Here is a 19,544-nt window from a genome sequence, read left to right as displayed (position 1 = left end):
ACTGTTTTAATTTTGGTATTTTACTTGTATCTTGGTGCACATTTGTCTCCAAATCCATATTTACCATCCTGAGCGTTTGTTAATAACTTGTAAAACACTGTGAATTGCATTTGACTTGTATGCAAGGTGCTATATAAGTAAAGTTTGATCGACATGCTATGAAAATCTTAATTAAGCATATAATAGTTTTTTCATTAAATCACATATTTGTTCAAGCTGAAACAACTATAAAAACACAACTAACACCATCGTAATGCTTCAATACTATGATTTTGAACAATATTATGATCCTTCACTTATCTCCATTAATTCAAAAGTGCTGGAGTTTCCAAGTAAAACACCGACTTTGTGTGGAAAAGAATTCAGCCTTTATACAGCACAAAAGATTGTTTTATTCCTCATGGCCACATGTCCAAGAAATATGTTAATCAAAGACCCAAACTCACATCAACCTTGGTTTTTGTAGTTGTCAAGTTCAGTGACATTTGTTTGCAGTGATATGTCTACTTGATTGTCCACATACAGTATATGTCAGCAGATGGCTAAATAAGCATTTTCTGCATTAACAATTGCATATTTCTCTAGAAGAGTGAGGTAGCACTGTTTCAGCATTCAACTGTCAAAAGCCTGAGGTCAGTAATGATACATTCACTGTGTTTGTAGAAGCAAAACACAGCAATACTGTATGAGAAAGGGTATAACATTGATGAGTCCCAAAGGAGATTCCTGAGAAACTTACCAACATGGAAAGTCTAACGAGGTAAATGTTGTATCACTTCCATTCTACATACAGAATAGCTCCCAGCAGAAACCTATCATGTGATATTTTGCCTTCAGGTTACAACTGATGTGACATAAATGTGTCATAATTTTGAGGCAGAGCCAAATCATTAAATAAAAATAAAAAATAAAATAAAACACAATAGAAAATCTAAAAAAAAAAACCCAACAACCTCCAAACATTTTTTCCTACACTGTTTTGATGTTTTTGTGGTAACTGACGGTGCACATAATCCCTGAAAGTTGCTCTGATCCACTTTCACTCACAGCAACCTGTCACCAGTCAAGTTAAACCAAATATTTACCGAGAGGGAAACAATATGGCTTCAGCAAAATAGTTAAATACAGGAGCTATGACATTGAGCTAAGGCTTTTTTGGTCTTCATTGGCTGCACTTTGGCAACCAAACTGTTACATTGATGACTATGGCGAAAGAACTGTATGATAAACTAGCTATAAATGAAGTTGACACTCAGAGAGGCTGAGCATTGGTTCTCATCTTGTACTTTCCTGCTCTAAAGACACTTCTGAATAAACCTTATAAAGCCTTTTAGAATGACTGTCACTACAATTCAAAAAAGCTTTTAACAGGCACTAAGGTTAACTGGATTTACATTTGGAAGCCTTTGAGGTCACACTTTGTTGTCTTGACAAGACTCGTTTAAAGCAGATTACACAGTCAAAGTGATGGAATATCAATGGTAGAAAACTTCTCAATCTGTTGCAGTTTTTCAAGAGATGGCGCTGCTTGAGTGAACAAACAGGAGGTCAAATGTAGACATCAATATAGTTAGAGTTTATACAGTTCTTGTCTGACAAGAGAGATACTGCATGCATATCACTCAATTATTTTGCTATGGACAGATCAAAAAAAACAAAAAACAAAAAACTGTGAGCCTTAATTTGGTCCCTTCGAGGAGGTGGAGGATGAAGAGGCAGGACTGTGAGAGGAGGAGAGGGCACTAAAGCCACTTGTTCCCGCCATAGTTACGGCCTGCGACACCACTGGAGCAGCTGACTTCTGGGCAAACAGCGTTCCTACAGTGCAGGGATCAAAGAGAAGATTTTTTTTTTTAAAAATCGTACTTAAGTTCTTTGAGAAATGTACAGTTATTATTAGTCAAGAGGTTGTAATATGAAGCACAATAAACTAGCAAAGCACTGTCAAGGGAACCATGTTTCCATGCATGCGCGGTGGTGTCTGCCGTACAAAGAACTTCTCTCCTGAGACTGAAAACATGATCACTGTCATTCGTCTTTGGAGCTGCTTCTAAACAAACTATTGTAACTATTTTCTTCAGGGACAAAGGAACATGCCATCCAGTGCAGTGACGTGGCTCACTGACATGTTTATAGTTTTTGACCAACTGAGGTCTATGGCACAGAGGATTACAATATATCAGACTTTGGATACACACGTTACTTGTAAGTAGGATGAGTTCATTGTTGGTTTGGCTCTGCACGTGAGATTTGTCGACATTAAGGGAAATATAGAAAATTGCCAGCCTTCAAATGCCAAGGACAAGTTCAAGGTTGAATTGTCATTCTCTCCATATAGTGATCAGTATAAAGATGTTCCTTTAGTGCTACGATCTACCCAACAGAAAAACAAATACATAAGAAAAGCAAAAAATCAGGTTCAAAAGTCAGCAAAGAAATGGCAAATAATTTTAGTTGTACGTCTTAAGTACATGAACAGTGAAGTCTCACATGTAAGCATGTTCATTGTTTTCACTATATACACAATGAAACTGAATAAAAGATAACACATAAAACATACATATAGTACCAGTCAAAAGCTCGGACACAGTTTCTCATCCAAGTGAATGGGAAGGTGTGTCTAAATTTTTCACTGGTACTGTACATCATTTAAAAATACTTTATAAATTCAAAAATGAATGTAAGACAATACATTGCCTTACTGCTTCATTTCTCCTTTTAGAATTTTTGAAGAAACAGAATCATTTTTTTCTTACACATTGGCTGATGTTACTGTTCATAAACTACAACCAAAAAAAGCTTGTCACCTACTAAACTTACAAAGAACAACAACAAAAAAGTTTTTCTTTCAAATTTAATGACTTACCTGAGTAAAGGGTACCATTGACTTCCACAGACACACTGATACTGGCTGCTCCATTAGTGGAGATACTCAGAGACAAATCCTGTTTGCTTTCTGTGGGAGAACAAAGAAAAACTCACATTAATGGACTTTATTATAGTTAATCAGCATCTTATAATGTTCAGTAATGATGAGGCAACTCACCATGTCCATTGTTGAGTTTGAGGTTCAAGGGGTTGAAGTGAGAGGCCATGGCCAGGAGGTTTTGTTGGAGGGCCTGCTGCATGAGGCGCTGCTGCTCCTCTGCGAGCCGCATCATTTTCTTCTCTGGACCGTCAGCTGCTGCACCTCCTGCTCCCCGCTCCAGCCTTTCTCGGAGATGCTCCAACGTGGCAGCTTGTGTCAACTGCTGCTGCTGCCCCAGAGCCAGGGCCATGGGCAGCCGGCTGGGTATCACAGGGGTGGAGGTCTCATCTGACCAAGCAAATTAAAGTTAGAATAATTTTGCTGAGTTAGTAGAAGCAATTAACTCATTTCCCATAGGTAAATGTCCTGGACCAGATGGGTTTGGAGCTGAGTTCTACCAAGCATTTCATGAGATTTTAAACACCTTTCTTACTCAGGATGATAAATGATTCAATTACACGAAAAACATCTTCTCTTTATGAGGCAAATGTATGTCTGTTATTGAAAAATGGAAAAGAGCCCATGGATTCTGCTAATTATAGGCCCATTTCCTTGCTCAATTTTGATCTGGGTGTTCCAGTATTTAAAGATTAGGGAACTGGCATACTGGTAAATGGGGTTCTCCAGACCATGAATCACTCAATCCTGCCCCCTTGTGGCTAAAATTAGAGTTTATGTCCTTAACAAACCACATGCCTCATTATCCTCTTTACTTTTTACAAATCCTGCATCTTCTATTAAATAAGTCAGTTTTGTTTTGAGAAACTCACTTAAATTTCTTACTCAAATTAAACATATCTACAAAGTCTCTAGTGTTTCGATATATATACACCATTTGCTCACAACCACACCCTTACTCCAGCATTGCTGGACAACACAATTGCTACACAGTGTGTAAAAGGGCATAAAGGACTTCTGTTTAGACAACAAATGTGTGTCTTTTGCTCAATAAAACTTAAAGTACAATCTACCTCACTAATTTTTTTTCATTATATGCGGCTTACACATTTTGTGAGGGAAAACATCCACATTTTGAGTCTACTTGTGCGAGACATACTCTTTGGGAATTGCTCTCTCTTTCACCAGAGTAAGAAGCTTATGACTAAATTTGTGAATTTCTTCTCTAAGGATTCTGTATCTGTCAACTGTATTAAGAAGGCTTGGGAAAGGGAAATCAATGCTGTGTTGCCTGATAAAATATGGAGGATTGCACTTTCCCGTATTCATAGTTGTTCAACAAACAGGTTCAACAGAAACAGGTTAATTCAGTTCAAAGTGATTCACCGTTTTCATTACTCTAAGGTCATGTTACATCAATTTTACCCTTCTGTGTCTCCAATCTGTGATAAAAGTAAATCAAATGATGGAGCATTGTTTCATTTATTTTGGGACTGTTCACTAACACTCTGGGGTTTACCACTGGACTCTCTCCTGACAGGGACTTGTCTCTCTTTGGATGCTTTAATTCTCCCTTCATACATTAGAACAGCTTTATTGATGGGCATGGTACTGGCAAAAAGAACTCAAAGACTGGAAGACACCAACTCCACCGTGTTTCAGAAACCGGTTGCATGGACTTGTTTTGGTTATCCACATGGAGAAACTACAATTTAATAATTTAAAAGGTCAACATAAATGGGAAGAATCTTGGGGTCAATAAAAATAATATCAAAAAAAGAATAATTTTAAACACAGCACAGGAAAAAACAAAGGAAATTTCTATTTCCTTTTAATAAAATGGTGCCACGTTCTGAGGAGTAATCATGTCTATGTATCCTTCAATAAATAACACTGAAACAGAAAATTGTCAGCAGTGCTGTAAGTACTTTGTGCCATTTCGTTATTAGGCTGCTAGATGTGTGGGAGGAAATGAAACCACTGGAGGTCATTAGTATCCTACATCCACCTGGTTCATCACAAGCAGCCACAGAGAGTCTAGGCTGGGTAGTACGACTCAATACGATGAGAAAAAGTAAACAAAAAAAATGCGGTAATAATCTAATAAGATCCCTTTAACAAGGCATAAAACAACTGTGAATTAGTTCCATTACTTAAAAAAAATCTGATTCAACTCATCACAAAAGGTCTAATATCAAGGGCTACAAGTTTCATTAGAAATTTGACACAGAACAAATTGTCATACCTGTGTTTCTCTTTAAATTTGGGCTACCAGATTGATTCAGGCCGTTGTGTCCGGTCGGGGTGGTTTGCATCGTGGGTGAAGAGAGGAGCGCATGTGGAGCAGAGCTTGGGGAGGGAGAGTAGCGATACAGGCTGTTGGTGTAGCTGGGACGTCGACCCTCTCTGCGGTTACTGTCGATGGCAGCCTGCAGCTCACCTGGAGAACTCAGCCCCTTCTTCTCACACTCAAATGCGTACAAGTACTTCATATATCTACAAGGAAAGTTTCAAATAGTCAATTTTCGGGTGCAAATGAACACCATTCCAAAATAAAGAAAAAGAGCATCGCTCAATAATTTCGAAGAATCTTTTACCTTGAAAGAAAAATTTGACATTTCATAGGGTTGAAAAATTGTTTGTGCTTTACTTTATCAAGCATGTGAATTTGATTATCACAAAAATACCACTCAGTGATTTAGTCTGTTACTGAACCGACTTTTTAAAAAATTACTATCACATGTAAACTGTGTATCACGTGACACACAGCCTGAAAACAATAATAAACTAATTTTGAAGAAAGTAGCAAAACTGGAGGATTTAGTTTTTACATAAATTATTTCAAAAATTATGTCAAAAAATGATGAAATCAATTAATGAGATACCATGCTGATACTATAATAAGATTGTTTCATCAACCTGCATTCTTTACTTCATAAAGGGTGCAACACATGTAACAAACGGTGTAAAAAAACTTGAGATATTTAGTCATTGTTATTAGAATTGTTGTTATAATCATGTATGTATTTATCAGGATCTTACATTTTACACCTGTTTAGATAGATTTTTGTTTTACAGTTGGAAGCTATAAAGACAGTTATTACATTATCAGCTTCTCATTACTCATTTTATTCCTCTGATTGTGCCTGAAGAGATCTTTCAACGCTAGAACCGTTTTGGGTTTTTCTGTTACGATCTGAAAGACACGTACTGGGTGCGGAGGGTGAAGGCTGCGCTGGTGATGGATGTGGGGAGGTTGAGACCTCTTGTAATCTCCCTCCAGATCTTCTTGTTAATAACCTCCACCAGGCCTCCCTTCTCTGTCACTAGCTTATAAAGCCTGTACAGGTCCAGCACCTGCTTCGCCATGATGGGGATGCGGTTCACAGGGGTTCCTGAATAAATGAGAGGATCAAGACAATGAAATGTATTGATTTTCTTTGATTTGCACTCTTGAAGAGTTGGCACAAATGAGAGTAGCCTTGCAAAAGCATGATTAAAAAAGGACAGGGGCAAGGAGGAAGTGGAGGACATTTTCTGATCTGCACACCTGAGGGCCTGAGGTTAATGTTAAAATACGATGGCTTAGCATGTATAATCTGTGTGGACAGATTTATCTAATGGGGCTTATTTCGGATGGATGGGGGTGGGGATAATTCCACAGCAGCAGCTCTGTTAGTGCATTGTTTTAGTGCAGGGGGAGGGCTGATTTTAAGGCCAGCAGTGGCTGCCAATCACAGGGTCAACAGCTATCCCTTCCAATCCTGATTTAGAGTAAAGCCAATTAATGAAGGAGGCTAAAAAGCAGTTGTAGAAATAAGATTACTATGCGTTTAAGGTGAACACTCAACAGGGCCGTGACCTCTGTGCACTTGGTTGACGGTGTCCAACTACATCTACCTTCATTTCATTGTGGAGGAATAGTTACACGAAATCAGTGCAGACATGAATTTATATTCATATCATTCATATATATTATATCATACAATATCTAATAGTGCTGGACAACTAAAGGGTACTGACAGAAGGAGAAGGCAGTGTGAATTTATTCCACTAATACAATCCTAAGGTATTTCAGTTGCATTTCATTACTAAATGTGGTTATTGTTGGAAAACCTGCTGTTTTTCAAATTAAAAAACTTGTGTGAGGCTTTTTTAGCACCTTTAAATGCCATAAAAACCTAGAAATTATCATGAGGTGTAATATATTGCCCAAACACCTAAATACATTTGACAGATTTGTTTTATTTTCTGCTTCATTTACTTGATATGACTGGTAGAACATGCAGGATTGATCACTCGTGGACTGACAACCTGTCTGTTTTGCTTTTTATAAATTTGATAAAACAAGTAGCATCCTTTGCTTTGAACTAACAATAAGTAAAAAAAGCACTGTTTATGTTGCATTATCTGACTTTGTAGCACTTTAACTTTCGCGCTATAGACATCTGTATTTATGTTTTTTATAATATCTAAGTCCACTCGGCCACTCCATTTTCTGTACCATGTCTTTAAATTGTTCATTTCAGAATTTAGTTACAAACTAACTAATTATAATGATATGCTTTAAGATATTAATGTTACATTTTTAGTACTCAAATGGATTGTTGCATTCACTCGTAGTTGAGCATTTATGGCAGTTATAATACGAGCCCTTCTCCTAAAAATGCTACTCCTTTAAGCATTTTGAAAATTATACTGACATCAAAGAAGCTTTACTCAATAAAATCCACAGTGACTTCTGGCTGACAGAGTACGTAACATTAATAAGAGCTCCCTTGGCTACTCACAAAAACAAAACAAGATGTATAAAACCAATAAAGCTGCAAGTCTTACCTCGTTTCTGCATGAAGACAAACAGTTGATCGAGAAACTCCTTCCGTTGTGGGTCATTATCCAGTTCATAAAGCTACAAGTTAAAAGAAAAACCTTCATCAGCAACATGTTGAACAAGTGATGATTTCAAGCTTTTTCTCCATCTACCAAATCTACTGACCTTTGCAAAGTCCCTGGATGGTTCCCCTCTTAGTTTTCCTCCATCGTTGTCCTCGGCCCAGATGGCACTTCCTCTCTGTAAATGCACCCAAACAGAGAAAGATCAGAGAGCAGTTTGTACCAAATCTACTTCAACCAATATAACACCTCCAAGTTTAGGAGTTTATTTCTGACTGTAGGCCATAAATGAATGAATGAATGATACATATTGCACTGTGGCATGGACCTTAAGCACTGGCCATACGATATATAGACACAGGATTAAGCAATAGATAGATTATTAAAAATCAAACAAATACTGGGAGAATGCCATCCTGCAACTGTCATGACCAGAACTGACTGGTCTGTCAGAGACTGATGTTCATTACGCCCCAGTCCCTATCTGTTTAGTTCCACATCTAGCACTTGTAACTTTTCTATCACATTTGGACCAAAAACAGATATTTTCAACCCTGTGATAATTACTTATAGATGCCCTATGAGATTTGCAGTCCAACAATATGGTGCTTGTCCCAGGAACCTCATTACTGTTAATGTTCAGCCTCAGAATCGCCTGAGGCCAGCTCTTACAGCTCTGAAGTCGACTACTTCTGGGGCTTCTTAATTCGTCAATTCAGACACTAATTTAAATGATTTAAATGATCCATAGTCTTTTAAGACAAGAGGTAGTTTGGTTTCTTACATCTAAATATACGTAGTTTACTAAGTCATAACAAATATGATCACTTACGTATCCTATTATCTCAAACTCATCCAGATGCTATGATTTTAACAGAGACTTCACTAAAAAAAAGAGAGAATGATAAATAAACTTTCCTTTAGTGCTTTTAACATTTTCAGAGCAGCTAAAGATCTCTGTGCTTGAGCTGACTTCAGTCTCAATTCCTAAATATTTTTAATCTATTTCCATGAAAATTGATCTGGGGCGTAATAATTCACTAATAGTAAATGGTCTATTAGACCTCCTTCTGCCCCTTCAGAAGCCCAGAAAGATTGGGTGAATTAATTCCACCATTGATTGATCATGAGGTGATTTTCGTTGGTGATCTCAAATTAGACTGGCTTACCTCAGCATCTAATAACCATAAAGTGCTTTTTAACAATCTTAATTTTACAGTTTATTTCACATCCCACTCACCCCAACCTGAAGGATTCCTCCAAGTTAAACTTAATTGACTTAATATTAACAAACAGACCAAAGAAATATCCTGCTTGTGGTGTTTTTGACCTTGGTATTAGTAACCGTTGCCTGATTGTTTACATTAGAAATGTGAAACAGAGGAAAACTAATTCACACATAGTGGTCAGAAGAAACTTTTAAATTTAATGACCTGGCTCTTCTACATGACCTTTACTCCAGTCAATTACTCAATTTTACCAATGTTTTTAACTCAGTTTTAGATAAGCATGCACCTTTTAAAAATACAAGAACAAAATGTAGCTCCGCTCTTTGGTTCACTGCTGAGTTTTCTACATTATTTTATTCCAGAAACAAAGCATGGGCTCTGGCTAGGCACACCAAAGACCGTTGTCACTTGCTTTGCCTTTGAGGAATAAGTGCACTGCTGCTGTCAGAAAAGACAAAACTGACTCTTATCTGCACTCTTATGCAATTCCTCTTATAACCCCAGTAAATTATGTTAAATCCATTTCTTACAATTCTAGCATTCCTCTACATGCCCATGTTGTTATGGGGCTAACTCAGATAACCGATAGCTATGAAATTTGTGCTGCTTTTAACAATCATTTTGCTGCAGCTTGTCAGATATTTAACAGTCTTAGTGTTGGCCTCAGTGGTTGTTTGGATGGATATAGGTCGTCCTTCCTTAATACTACGGCTAAAGTAAACCAATCCTTTAGCTTATCTCCTGTCTCCAGTTGGATGGTAGCTGACACCTTATGCAATATTGACGTGTGAAAATCAACAGGTGATGACAAACTGGAACCATTTGCTTTGAAATCCTCAGCACAGATAATTATATAATTATATTATATAAATAAATATAAATATAAATATAAATAAATAACTCATTTTCAATCTTAGCATTACCTCTGGCATCATTCCAACAGCTTCCTATGTTCTTCCTCTGCATAAAGCCGGTAGAAAATCTGAATTAAATAATTATCGTCCAATCTCAAAACTATTTTCTCTTGTAAAACTACTTGAGTCACTTGTTAATGAACAGTTGAAATCATTTTTATCCACACATTCCATACTAAATCCATTTCAGTCAGGCTTAAGCATAGCACTATTTCTGCTACTTCTTTAGTTATTAACAATATAATCTCAGCATTAGATAACAAAAAACACTGTGCTGCCCTTTTTATTGATTTAACGAAAGCTTGGGACTTTCTCCTTTGGGTTTGACAACGCTAGCTTATTCACTATTTATATAAAAATATCACCTCTTCATTGTACAATAGTAACTCCCATCTATACACAGATGACACGGTCCTTTATTCCTGTACAGATTCTGTTCATGCTGCCACTCGAAATCTACAGCTATCATTTAGCCTCCTTCAAAAACACTTTCATATAATTTAAAACTGATCCTAAACTGTGCAAATACAAAATGGATGTTGTTTTCAAATGCAAGAAATATTGACTACTGTAGTTTTTAAATTTGTTCTGTTAATAAACACCATAATAGAGAGAGTGCAATACTTTAAATATCTAGGTATTTGAGTTGATGAAAAACTTACTTTTGAAGTCCATATTGACATGTTGTTATCAAAAGCTGTGATTAAAATTGGGTTTTCTTTTTAAAAATAAAATTTTGCTTTCCTTTATTTACGAGAAAAAGAATTGTTGAGGCAGTTTTCCTATCTGTATTGGACTACATGGATGTTAGTTCCACTCTAAAACCTATATCACTCCGCTTTAAGATATTCACTGGAGATAGTTATGGGACACACCATTGCCTACTATAAAAAACTGACCTGCCTGCTCTATCAGTGAGGAGGGATCAGCATTTGTTTTATTTATAAAGCTGTTTTAGAAAATCTCTGCCCCCCCCGTATCTCTCAGCCCTGTTTTGTTGGAATGTTGGTCACCATCGTACCCGCTCACAGACACGGCTCAGCCTGCAGGTGCCAAAAATTCATACATTCATCATATTTAATTGCTAATTTCACTGATTTTAACTGACACAGCTTTTAATTTTCTCAATTGTTCTTATTCTTATTGTTTTATTTATTAATTTGTCTCATTGTCAATTCCTACACTTTTACTTTTTAGCATTGTTACCTTGTTTTTAAATGACATAGCCATGTATTCTTCTTTTATTGCCATTTGATTTTGGTCGTGTCTGCATTTATGTGTGTCTGTACCTCAGCACCATTGAAAATGAGGGTTCCCCCTCAGTGTGTTTTCCAAGGTTTTAAATAAATAAAATGATGATGATGACGGAATCTCAGTGAGATATCGTTCCTATTTAAAGCTTCACCTCAAGGACTCTGGACTTTGAGCTCCTCGCCTCTTGTGTCTAAAGCTGCTTTTTTTCCCAGCACTGAAAGCACTATCAGACCTGTCCTGTGGTAAACAGCTGGTTGGTTGGTATAAGCATCTGACTGTCAGTATTGCAGTGATGGAAATATATTAATAAATCTTTTTTTTTTTTTTAAATGGAGTGTTCGTTTACAGTACTATAGGGGAGATTAATAAAAGGCCCAATGCTCATTAGGTAGTTTAATGTGACATGTTATTTCTACATCACCTCCTCCATAACATGACAGTTAAAGGTTAAAAATGTGAGGGGAGGGCAGTATGTGTGCAACTGTGTGGAAGAGCCTGCTGAGAGGTTATTGTCCCGCTAACGCGCACCGAGAGTCACGTGATGATTCAAGTATAAAATTGAAAGATGATTGGTAGAAAGCAGGAACCACCGTAAGAATGGTCTGTCTTTACAATTTCATTAAGTAGATGATGTTTTCCCTCTATTATTCCTAACATATTTATACAAAATGCATTTATTTTAGGACTTTTGTTGGTCGAGTTACAGCTTTTGAAACATCACAATACTTTCTTCTTGGATATCTATTTATGGTTTTCTTTCTGTAGGTCATTGCTCACATGTCATGCAGTTTATTCTTTTATATGAACATTTTTATTTTATATTAAAACAATCGTGTATTTTATACAACAAAACAAGTTTTTGTATTTGGCAGGAACAAATACTTCAATTATCCTTGAGGTTAATCAAAATAACAGACTGTTTTTTGTTTTTCCTTGTTTTCCCTCATAACTACTTTACTAGATATTTGCATTTCAATGTATCCTGTATTACTTTACACACATAAATCTATTCACTACTGGGGCTTATAATGATAACATTTCACTCTTCAAGCTATAAAATACATGGGAACCAATGGACTGTTGGGTTCCAGTCCAACAGTAACTCTCCTCATGTTTACAGTAGAAACAACCCACAAATGCTGACACACAATCAACCCCTGCATCATCTTTTTAACGGCTGCCTGTGAACGCTAAAAGAGATTATTTTCTATTCTTCTGTTTTTAGCTGTTAAACTGGTTGAACTGAATGATTGTGCCCACTTTACACATAAAACTAAACCCAGTGGTGGCAGAGCTGTTGACACATGTAATAGCCTCAGCTTAGAATTTCTAATAAAGGACTTCTGCTCCCCCCAGCAGACAGCCTATTGATGTGAAGGTAGATAAACATCCCAGTCTTTTCACCATCAGATGGAAATAAAACCCTTCCCCCCTTATTGATGAGCAAGTGAGACCTACTGTGGATCTATTAACAAAGAGCTTTCAGTTAATTGCTCACAGAGCTTTCACACATCCAGCCCTGGGAATCCTGATAGTATTCAGTATGTAGGTCAGGAAAAGGTTTCTTTTGTTTCATTAAAAAGGCAAGTTTTATTACATTTTAGATCATTTTATACATTTAAATGCATGTAGGTATCATGTTAATGTGTATTACTATGCTCAAAGTAATTCTAAATGTATATTTGTTCAACCATTGAATATAAGAAATAAACCGAAACTTCATTTAAAATGTCCCATTGCTCTACGCAACTATTGATACTAAACAGAAACTACCTCTTATAATGAGCTTCATTAAAATGATGTGGCTGCTCCGGGAAGAGAAACAGTGAAAACATATTATCCCCAAATTTCAATGTAACTGCAGGGGGCAACAAATTTTTAATCCAAATCAAATAATTGGGCCTTTATTCACTCGTATAAGTCAAGATTATTTATCTGGCCCCTTGCTGTGCTGTGAGCTGGGTCTGAGAGTGAACAGGGGGGGCTCTTTATCCCCGCCCATGCTACATTTAAGGGCTTTACAGTGAGACCGCACACAAGGAGAGAACAATGGCTGCACTGCATGGCAGAGCTTGTACAGCATCCTTAAAGATGTCTGATTTACCAAGGAATGAAAGACAAAGTTAAAAACTAGTCAAGAGGGACACAACCAGCCACCAATCAACTAGCAAAAGACCACATTTCAAACTATACCTAACGATCTAACTTATTAGATAGTTTACATTTACATACATGTTGCATAAGACAGCTTAAGTTCTTAAATAACTCAAAATGCAAACATTAACAGAAAGAGCGAGATATATGGACAAAAAGTACTTCTACATCTTAGACAAAATGTCCAGCAAAACTCAGTGATATTTCAAATAATATTCCCTAGTTTGCAATGATTAAGAAAACTAATGGTTGCTTTGCAGTCTGGAGGTAAACAGGATTAAATGAAATACCAAAAACAATCCCTCATAGTTGTAAGTAAATTAAACAGCATCCAAAGTTAATCGGACAACATGTGAAGATGTTTGCAAATTTTCACACATATAGGTCACAGCTGTTCTGTGACTGTTGAGGTTTAAGGTGCTTATGGCTGTTAAGGTTTAAGGTGCTTTAAGCAAAGGAAAAACAATTAATTTTAACAACAGTCTCCCACAAATCATTACTGTGTTTTAATTAAAATAGAAGAGATGTTTTTAATGCAGTCTTTAGGTACTGTATGTTGGGCTGAAAAAAGGAAACACATTCCCTCTGCAGTTATATAGGCTAATGTATTGATTACTCACAGCTGAATTAAGCTGCCTCTTAGTGTTGCCAAGCGACAGCTAAATTATGCAAAGCTATCCACTGAACTACAGCTACGTCAACAGCAAGCTGTTCTGGGCCTATCGAGGTTTTAAAAAGACATTGAAAACCAAACTTTTTTACGATCATTGAGCTGATTCCACATTTACTGTTTACCAAAAATGAGGCAAAGTAAGGACAGTAAATGTAAAATATCTGTTAAATATTACCAGGAGATGTGTAAAACTACTCCTGATAACAAAGCCTAAAAGCCATTCTGCTCCACTGAAACTACAGTAAACTTTATGGGTAGTTGCTCACTGGTATGCTGTGAGGCACTGAGCTGTCCAGCTGTCCCTCTGCCCACAGGCCTCATTAATCATAATGTATTGTATTGAAGTGGGGCCTTTGCAAGGGAAACATACACAGAAGAACCAATCAGATTGGCCTACATAAAGAGGGGAAAAAAAATCCATGAGGGGACCCTCTGTTTCTTGCAATGTGCTCATAAAGATTTCATATTCAATACAATCTTTTTACATGAGGAGGATACAGTGAGAGAGCAATCCTCCACCCTACTCAGCTATAGCTTGTAGTTGTTAACCCTTGAGGCCAGCCCTGTCCAGAAATATATGCTTGAGTCTATTTCATTAATCCGCTGCTCTGATTTTAACTCCAATCTGTCAGGCCTAAACCGGTTGCTTTTAACAGTTGGGATTGGGCCGCAGCCAAGACCAATTAGCTTAGCCAGAGGTGAGAATGCTTTTCTTCAAAAGATTGAGACATGAGGTGAAGTACGGTTAAAGGAAAGATCTCTGGCCTGGCCAGTAATTAAACACTATCGGGTTCGGGCATCTTGCCAAAAAGGGACACACGCCATCCTCCACATGCGAGGAAAGAGAAGGCAGCAGGACTCCCAGCAGGAAGAAGTCAACAATTATCACTGAGATAAAACACACACCAACTAAGAAAGGAGCATTACAGATGTTCATTTTCTCTCTGTACAGATGAAGTGATGTTTTAACCTTTAAAATGCTGACAGAGACATTACAATGGATTTTATAAGAAGAAAATATTCTAAAATTTACTCTAAGAGACATCAAAGAAACACAGAACAACATTTTGGTCCTCAAATCAAAGATAACTTACTTGTTTAAACGGCTCATCGAAGCCCCAGTCAGTGAACCCATTGGATGATGTGAAGGCGTGTTGGCCAGCAGGAGACAACAGCTCCTTCTCCTCAGGCTCCTGTTTTATCGCTGAAGGTGGAGACGCAGACAGTTGCTTAACAGCGGCCGACTGAGCTGCGGCATACGGAGAGAAAGAGAAGCCTGGAACCTGCTGGAGTCCAGGCTTCTTCAGCTGCTGCTGATAAGGCCCGTTCTCATCATCCTCTTCCTCCACTTCATCGTTCTCTTCAGGCTCCATCATGTCCTGTTCCTCCTCGTCCGAGTCTTCATCTTCTTCCTCTGCGTCTGTTCTGCTCGGATGGCTGTTCAGAGCTTGTTGAACTGCTTGATAAGTCTGTCCATCTGCTTTGCCAAATAACACAGAGTCTAGTCTGGAGCCAGAAGCTCTCGCTGCAGCAGCGTGTTGAGCAAACAGGAGCTTGGCTTGAAGAAGGTGTTTGTCTTGTAGGTTCATCTCCAGTTTGGCCCCTTGTTGTCTCTGCAGCTGCTCCATCATCGCCTCCAGCTTCACCCCAGCAGGACTGGACTGGGGAAACCCGGCAGAACTGCTCTCCTCTGACTATATAAATCACCATGGGGAGAATTTAATTCATATATTACTTAGATGTGTTTGTTTGGCTCTCTGTTTTAGATTTGATTTGCCCTCCCCCAGTGCACAGGCAAATGCATTCAACAAGTATACTCAAGGAGGCAAAGGTAACCAAATTGCTGTTTAAATACTCTGTATCCTGTATCTATGAAATTATACACAGTCCAGTCAATTATATGCAGTCCATGTTCAATTGAATTTAATTAAACTTTTTCAAAGGGAGTCTGGCTCCGCCTAAAATTAATTGTGGATTAAAGTGAAACAATGCTTAATGGCCTGAACCACTTATTAACAGAAAACGCAATAATTAACTCGAGGACAAATTAGTACCAGAGTACTAATGTTGTTCAATAACATTTGCTGTGTTCCCACTTTGTTAAAATCAACTTAAATATGGGAGAATTGACGATTGGGTTATTTTTCAATCGATTCTTCAGTTTGTAGAAACGGAAAAATAAATCAACTTTATTGCACAGTGCAGAAAAAAAATGTAAACAAAGTCTACATTGATATTTATGATAAACCTTTAACCTGAACAAAAACTACAGTGGAAACTTCATCTTAAAAGAACAGCAGATGTTCCTGATAATGTCTGCATTAATCGTCATTTGCGTGGGAGCAAACAGTCGTCGACACTCACCATTTGTGCCTTGGAGTAATCCATCATCGCCAACAGGTCGTGTCTAGTTTTTCCTTCTGTCCTCCGGCAGAAATAAATCGCATCGCATGACCTGTTTCTTTCTTTCTTTCTTTCTTTCTTTTTTTCTTTAATAGAAACGATTCCTCTGATCAAATGTGATTAGAAACCCTCCGCAGTGTGGAGGCCGGAGCGGTCGGAGCTGGAGGAGGGGTAATAATGCTCTGCGCTTTGCCTCCCTGGTCACTGCGCATGGAAACTCAAACATCTTTGATTGTCTTTGGTCTACACCCCCAACTTGGATGAATGAAAGGCCCGCCCCGTGCGTAAAGCTCGTAAAAAGTGGGTTTCCTTGCCTACATGTCTGTGGAGCAACCCACAGCCACTTCACAAGGAAATCCCACCCTAAAGCTAAAACACACTGTACATTTGTGTGGTTATTGAGGTTACACGATCCCTGCTAAAAATACAACAAAGCAGTTTAGTCAGGAGCTGTGTTCACATTGCAAATGGCTCTGACCTCTCCACTCACAGGGCAGTTTCTACTCTCCTCACCTTTACATTGGTTGCATTTCACACTAGATGCAAATTCATTCTGGCTGTAAAGTCATGGTTCACTAGTCATTGTACTTTAAGTTTCTTTGGAGTAGGATTAAATAGGCTTACATTTAACAGAGACTGTGTAGAAGTGCCCAGACAAAAAAATGGGTCAGAGGTTATATGTTTTATTTGATCCTTTTTTTCGTCTTTAATTCTTATATTTATGGTGGAATTAACTATATTCATTGGTTTCTTGGAGCCCCAAACATGAGAAATTGTGCTTTTTTGACTTTTGGTTGGCTAAAAAAAAACAATTTTAACTGCATTTCTGGCACCTCTGTGAACATCTAATGTGCCTCTATTAACAGACCAATACCTTATGAGACAATGCTGGTCATCTTGCTGTCTTGTAATCAGTGATCACACTGACTCCCACCGCCTCTATAAAAAGCCCGAGGCAGATGCTGTTAACACATGCTGACAAACAACAGGTTAGCGGCAGAAATCGAAGACAAGAATAAGATTTGAGGTAATTAAGGCTTCTTTTTTCGTAGAGCTTAAGGTAAAAACATTGCTTATATTAGAAAAGAAATCATTGTTGCTCTTCCTGAGGTTTCTTCCATTTTTCCCCGTTCAAGTTTTTTTTGGGTGAGGCGTTTTTTTTTAAAGATAGAGGATGTTGTATGCTGTACAGACGAAGATTTGAGGAAAATTTGTGATATTAGGCGATAGATTAAAATGACTTGACTTGACATAATTTATTCACACTCTAGCAGTGAAATGGTGAATTCATGGGCATGAAAAGGACACTTACAAAAATACAAGAGTATTCTTCACCAACCCGGAGCAGAGCAAGTAATGATAGTATCACAATGTTTTGCAGAATGTTCAATTCATTATTTCAAGAAACTCAGTTTCTCACAATCTATGATATTAACATTTTCCAAATATGTACTTAAATATATACTGTAATTCAAGGAGGGGAGTATTCCAGACCATTTCAGGTCTTATTTTAAAACTAATTCTCATATTCACACCAAACAATCATCTAATCTTCATCTTCCAGAGGTCGATTTTCCATCAGATACGGAACTACAAATGTCTTTGTCCTTAAAACCCATTAGAGCACATTTTAAAAAAGCTTTAATTTTGGTTTCATAATCCCATTTGTTTTTTCACAATAAACCTAGTAGGCTTTTTCCTCTCCCTGCACATTGATTTTTTTCTTGTTGTTTGTGTGTATTTGTGTGATTTTAACCTGTGCATATAAATAAACTTTGGTGTTTGGGTCTCCAACGCAGCAATATGAACCACTCCACTGGCACTCAATAAATCATTATCTTTTCTCTTTACATGACAAAAAGTCTGTCTTCAGTCATTCCTCTCAAATGTCATAACTTCTCTGTTCACTCAGATGCACTGAACCCAGTTACAGTGACATTGAAGCAGGAGCAGAAGGAGAATTTTAGACTTTTTCAAATGGCAGGTATCAGCAGTCCCTTTTATATTTTACCTAGTAAGCCAGTGGTTTACTTGTATAGTTTTTTATATATAAATCTCACTTTTTGAGATGTAGAAAGCATCAAAAACAGATGTAGATGTGTGTTTATTTTTTATCGAATAATAAAAAAGAGATTAGAATTCTCCCATTATATATAATGTTTTGGCAATAATCTTTGGTCTTTTCTTCAGCATGTCAATGAACACTTTTAAAAAAGACTCTTGAAGCTTGATAAATACTCTGAAATATTATTTTGGCTTGGTGATACCTTTGTTACTTTTCATCACTACAGTTTTTATGAATAATTAAAAATTCAAGCCTCCAATGAAAAAGAGCTCTAAAATAACTAACACAACTTAAGTTACTTTCATATCTAAATGTATCTTGCCAATAAGCACACCTTTTGCTTTCTTAGCAAAAACAATGTTTTCTTTATATTATGAAACAACACAATTACAATTTAGATTCAGCCAGTTGGTTTTACCTTCTAATATCCTTGAGCTTGATAGATACAGTACACACACCTTGGAGGCATCTTCTGCTCACTTTGATTAAGCTAATAACCTTGTTATACTCATGACTCATTTTTAAATCAGGGCTGCAGCCAACAACCATTTTCATCACTGATTAATCTGCTGATCTCTTTCTCCATCAATTCATTCTGTTCTATAAAATGGCAGAAAATAGTGAAAACTGTCACAATTTCCCAATGCTCTGTTGTTTGTTGTCCAAATCCAAAAGATATTAAATTTACTATAACTAGAAAAATCAGCAAATATTCCCTTTTCAGAGAGCTGAAACCAGTGAAGTTCTTGCTTTTTTACCAAAAAAAAAGACTATAAAATAAAAAGATGTTAATCAGTTATCCAGAATAGTCAGGGATTAACTTTCTGTTAATCAAATAATCTAATCTAATCTAAATACACTCAAAATACTGCAGAACTCCAACTACAAATACTATCAAGTACACATGAAGTACATCAAGTGCTCCCTGTTCAGAGCTTTGAGAATAATTCAGGAAGTGGTTGTTCAGTTATTGTGTTGATAATAACATTACACCATTTGCCATTTGAACATGTTTATTTTATCAGCATGTAAA

The 19,544-nt window shown here is 37.2% G+C and overlaps 1 protein-coding gene across 1 annotated transcript; it reads right to left on the bottom strand.

The window, feature by feature from the left end:
* Nucleotides 1–1,291: 1,291 nt before the first annotated feature.
* On the bottom strand, nucleotides 1,292–16,686 carry LOC137183216 (AT-rich interactive domain-containing protein 3B-like). Its single transcript, XM_067590105.1, has 9 exons — nucleotides 16,408–16,686; nucleotides 15,138–15,737; nucleotides 7,923–7,997; nucleotides 7,763–7,835; nucleotides 6,138–6,321; nucleotides 5,172–5,422; nucleotides 3,047–3,316; nucleotides 2,867–2,956; nucleotides 1,292–1,818 (listed from the first exon to the last, which is right to left on the bottom strand). Exons 1-9 carry the CDS (start codon nucleotides 16,432–16,434, stop codon nucleotides 1,679–1,681), a joined length of 1,710 nt encoding a protein of 569 aa, XP_067446206.1. The 5' UTR covers nucleotides 16,435–16,686; the 3' UTR covers nucleotides 1,292–1,678.
* Between the last annotated feature and the right edge of the window lie 2,858 nt (nucleotides 16,687–19,544).

The sequence above is a fragment of the Thunnus thynnus genome, chromosome 5, assembly GCF_963924715.1.
Source record: "Thunnus thynnus chromosome 5, fThuThy2.1, whole genome shotgun sequence".
NCBI lineage: Eukaryota > Metazoa > Chordata > Actinopteri > Scombriformes > Scombridae > Thunnus > Thunnus thynnus.
The sequence above is the reverse complement of the archived record's forward strand: the minus strand, read 5'-3'. Positions and strand labels throughout refer to the sequence as shown.

Excerpts from the sequence above, each read along its gene's own strand:
- LOC137183216 (XM_067590105.1), bottom strand. The coding sequence starts at position 16,434 with ATGATGGATTACTCCAAGGCACAAATG. Across the intron at positions 2,957-3,046 it reads CAAACTCAACAATGGACATG|AAAGCAAACAGGATTTGTCT; the intron begins GTGAGTTGCCTC and ends GTTCTCCCACAG. Across the intron at positions 1,819-2,866 it reads CAATGGTACCCTTTACTCAG|GAACGCTGTTTGCCCAGAAG; the intron begins GTAAGTCATTAA and ends CCTGCACTGTAG.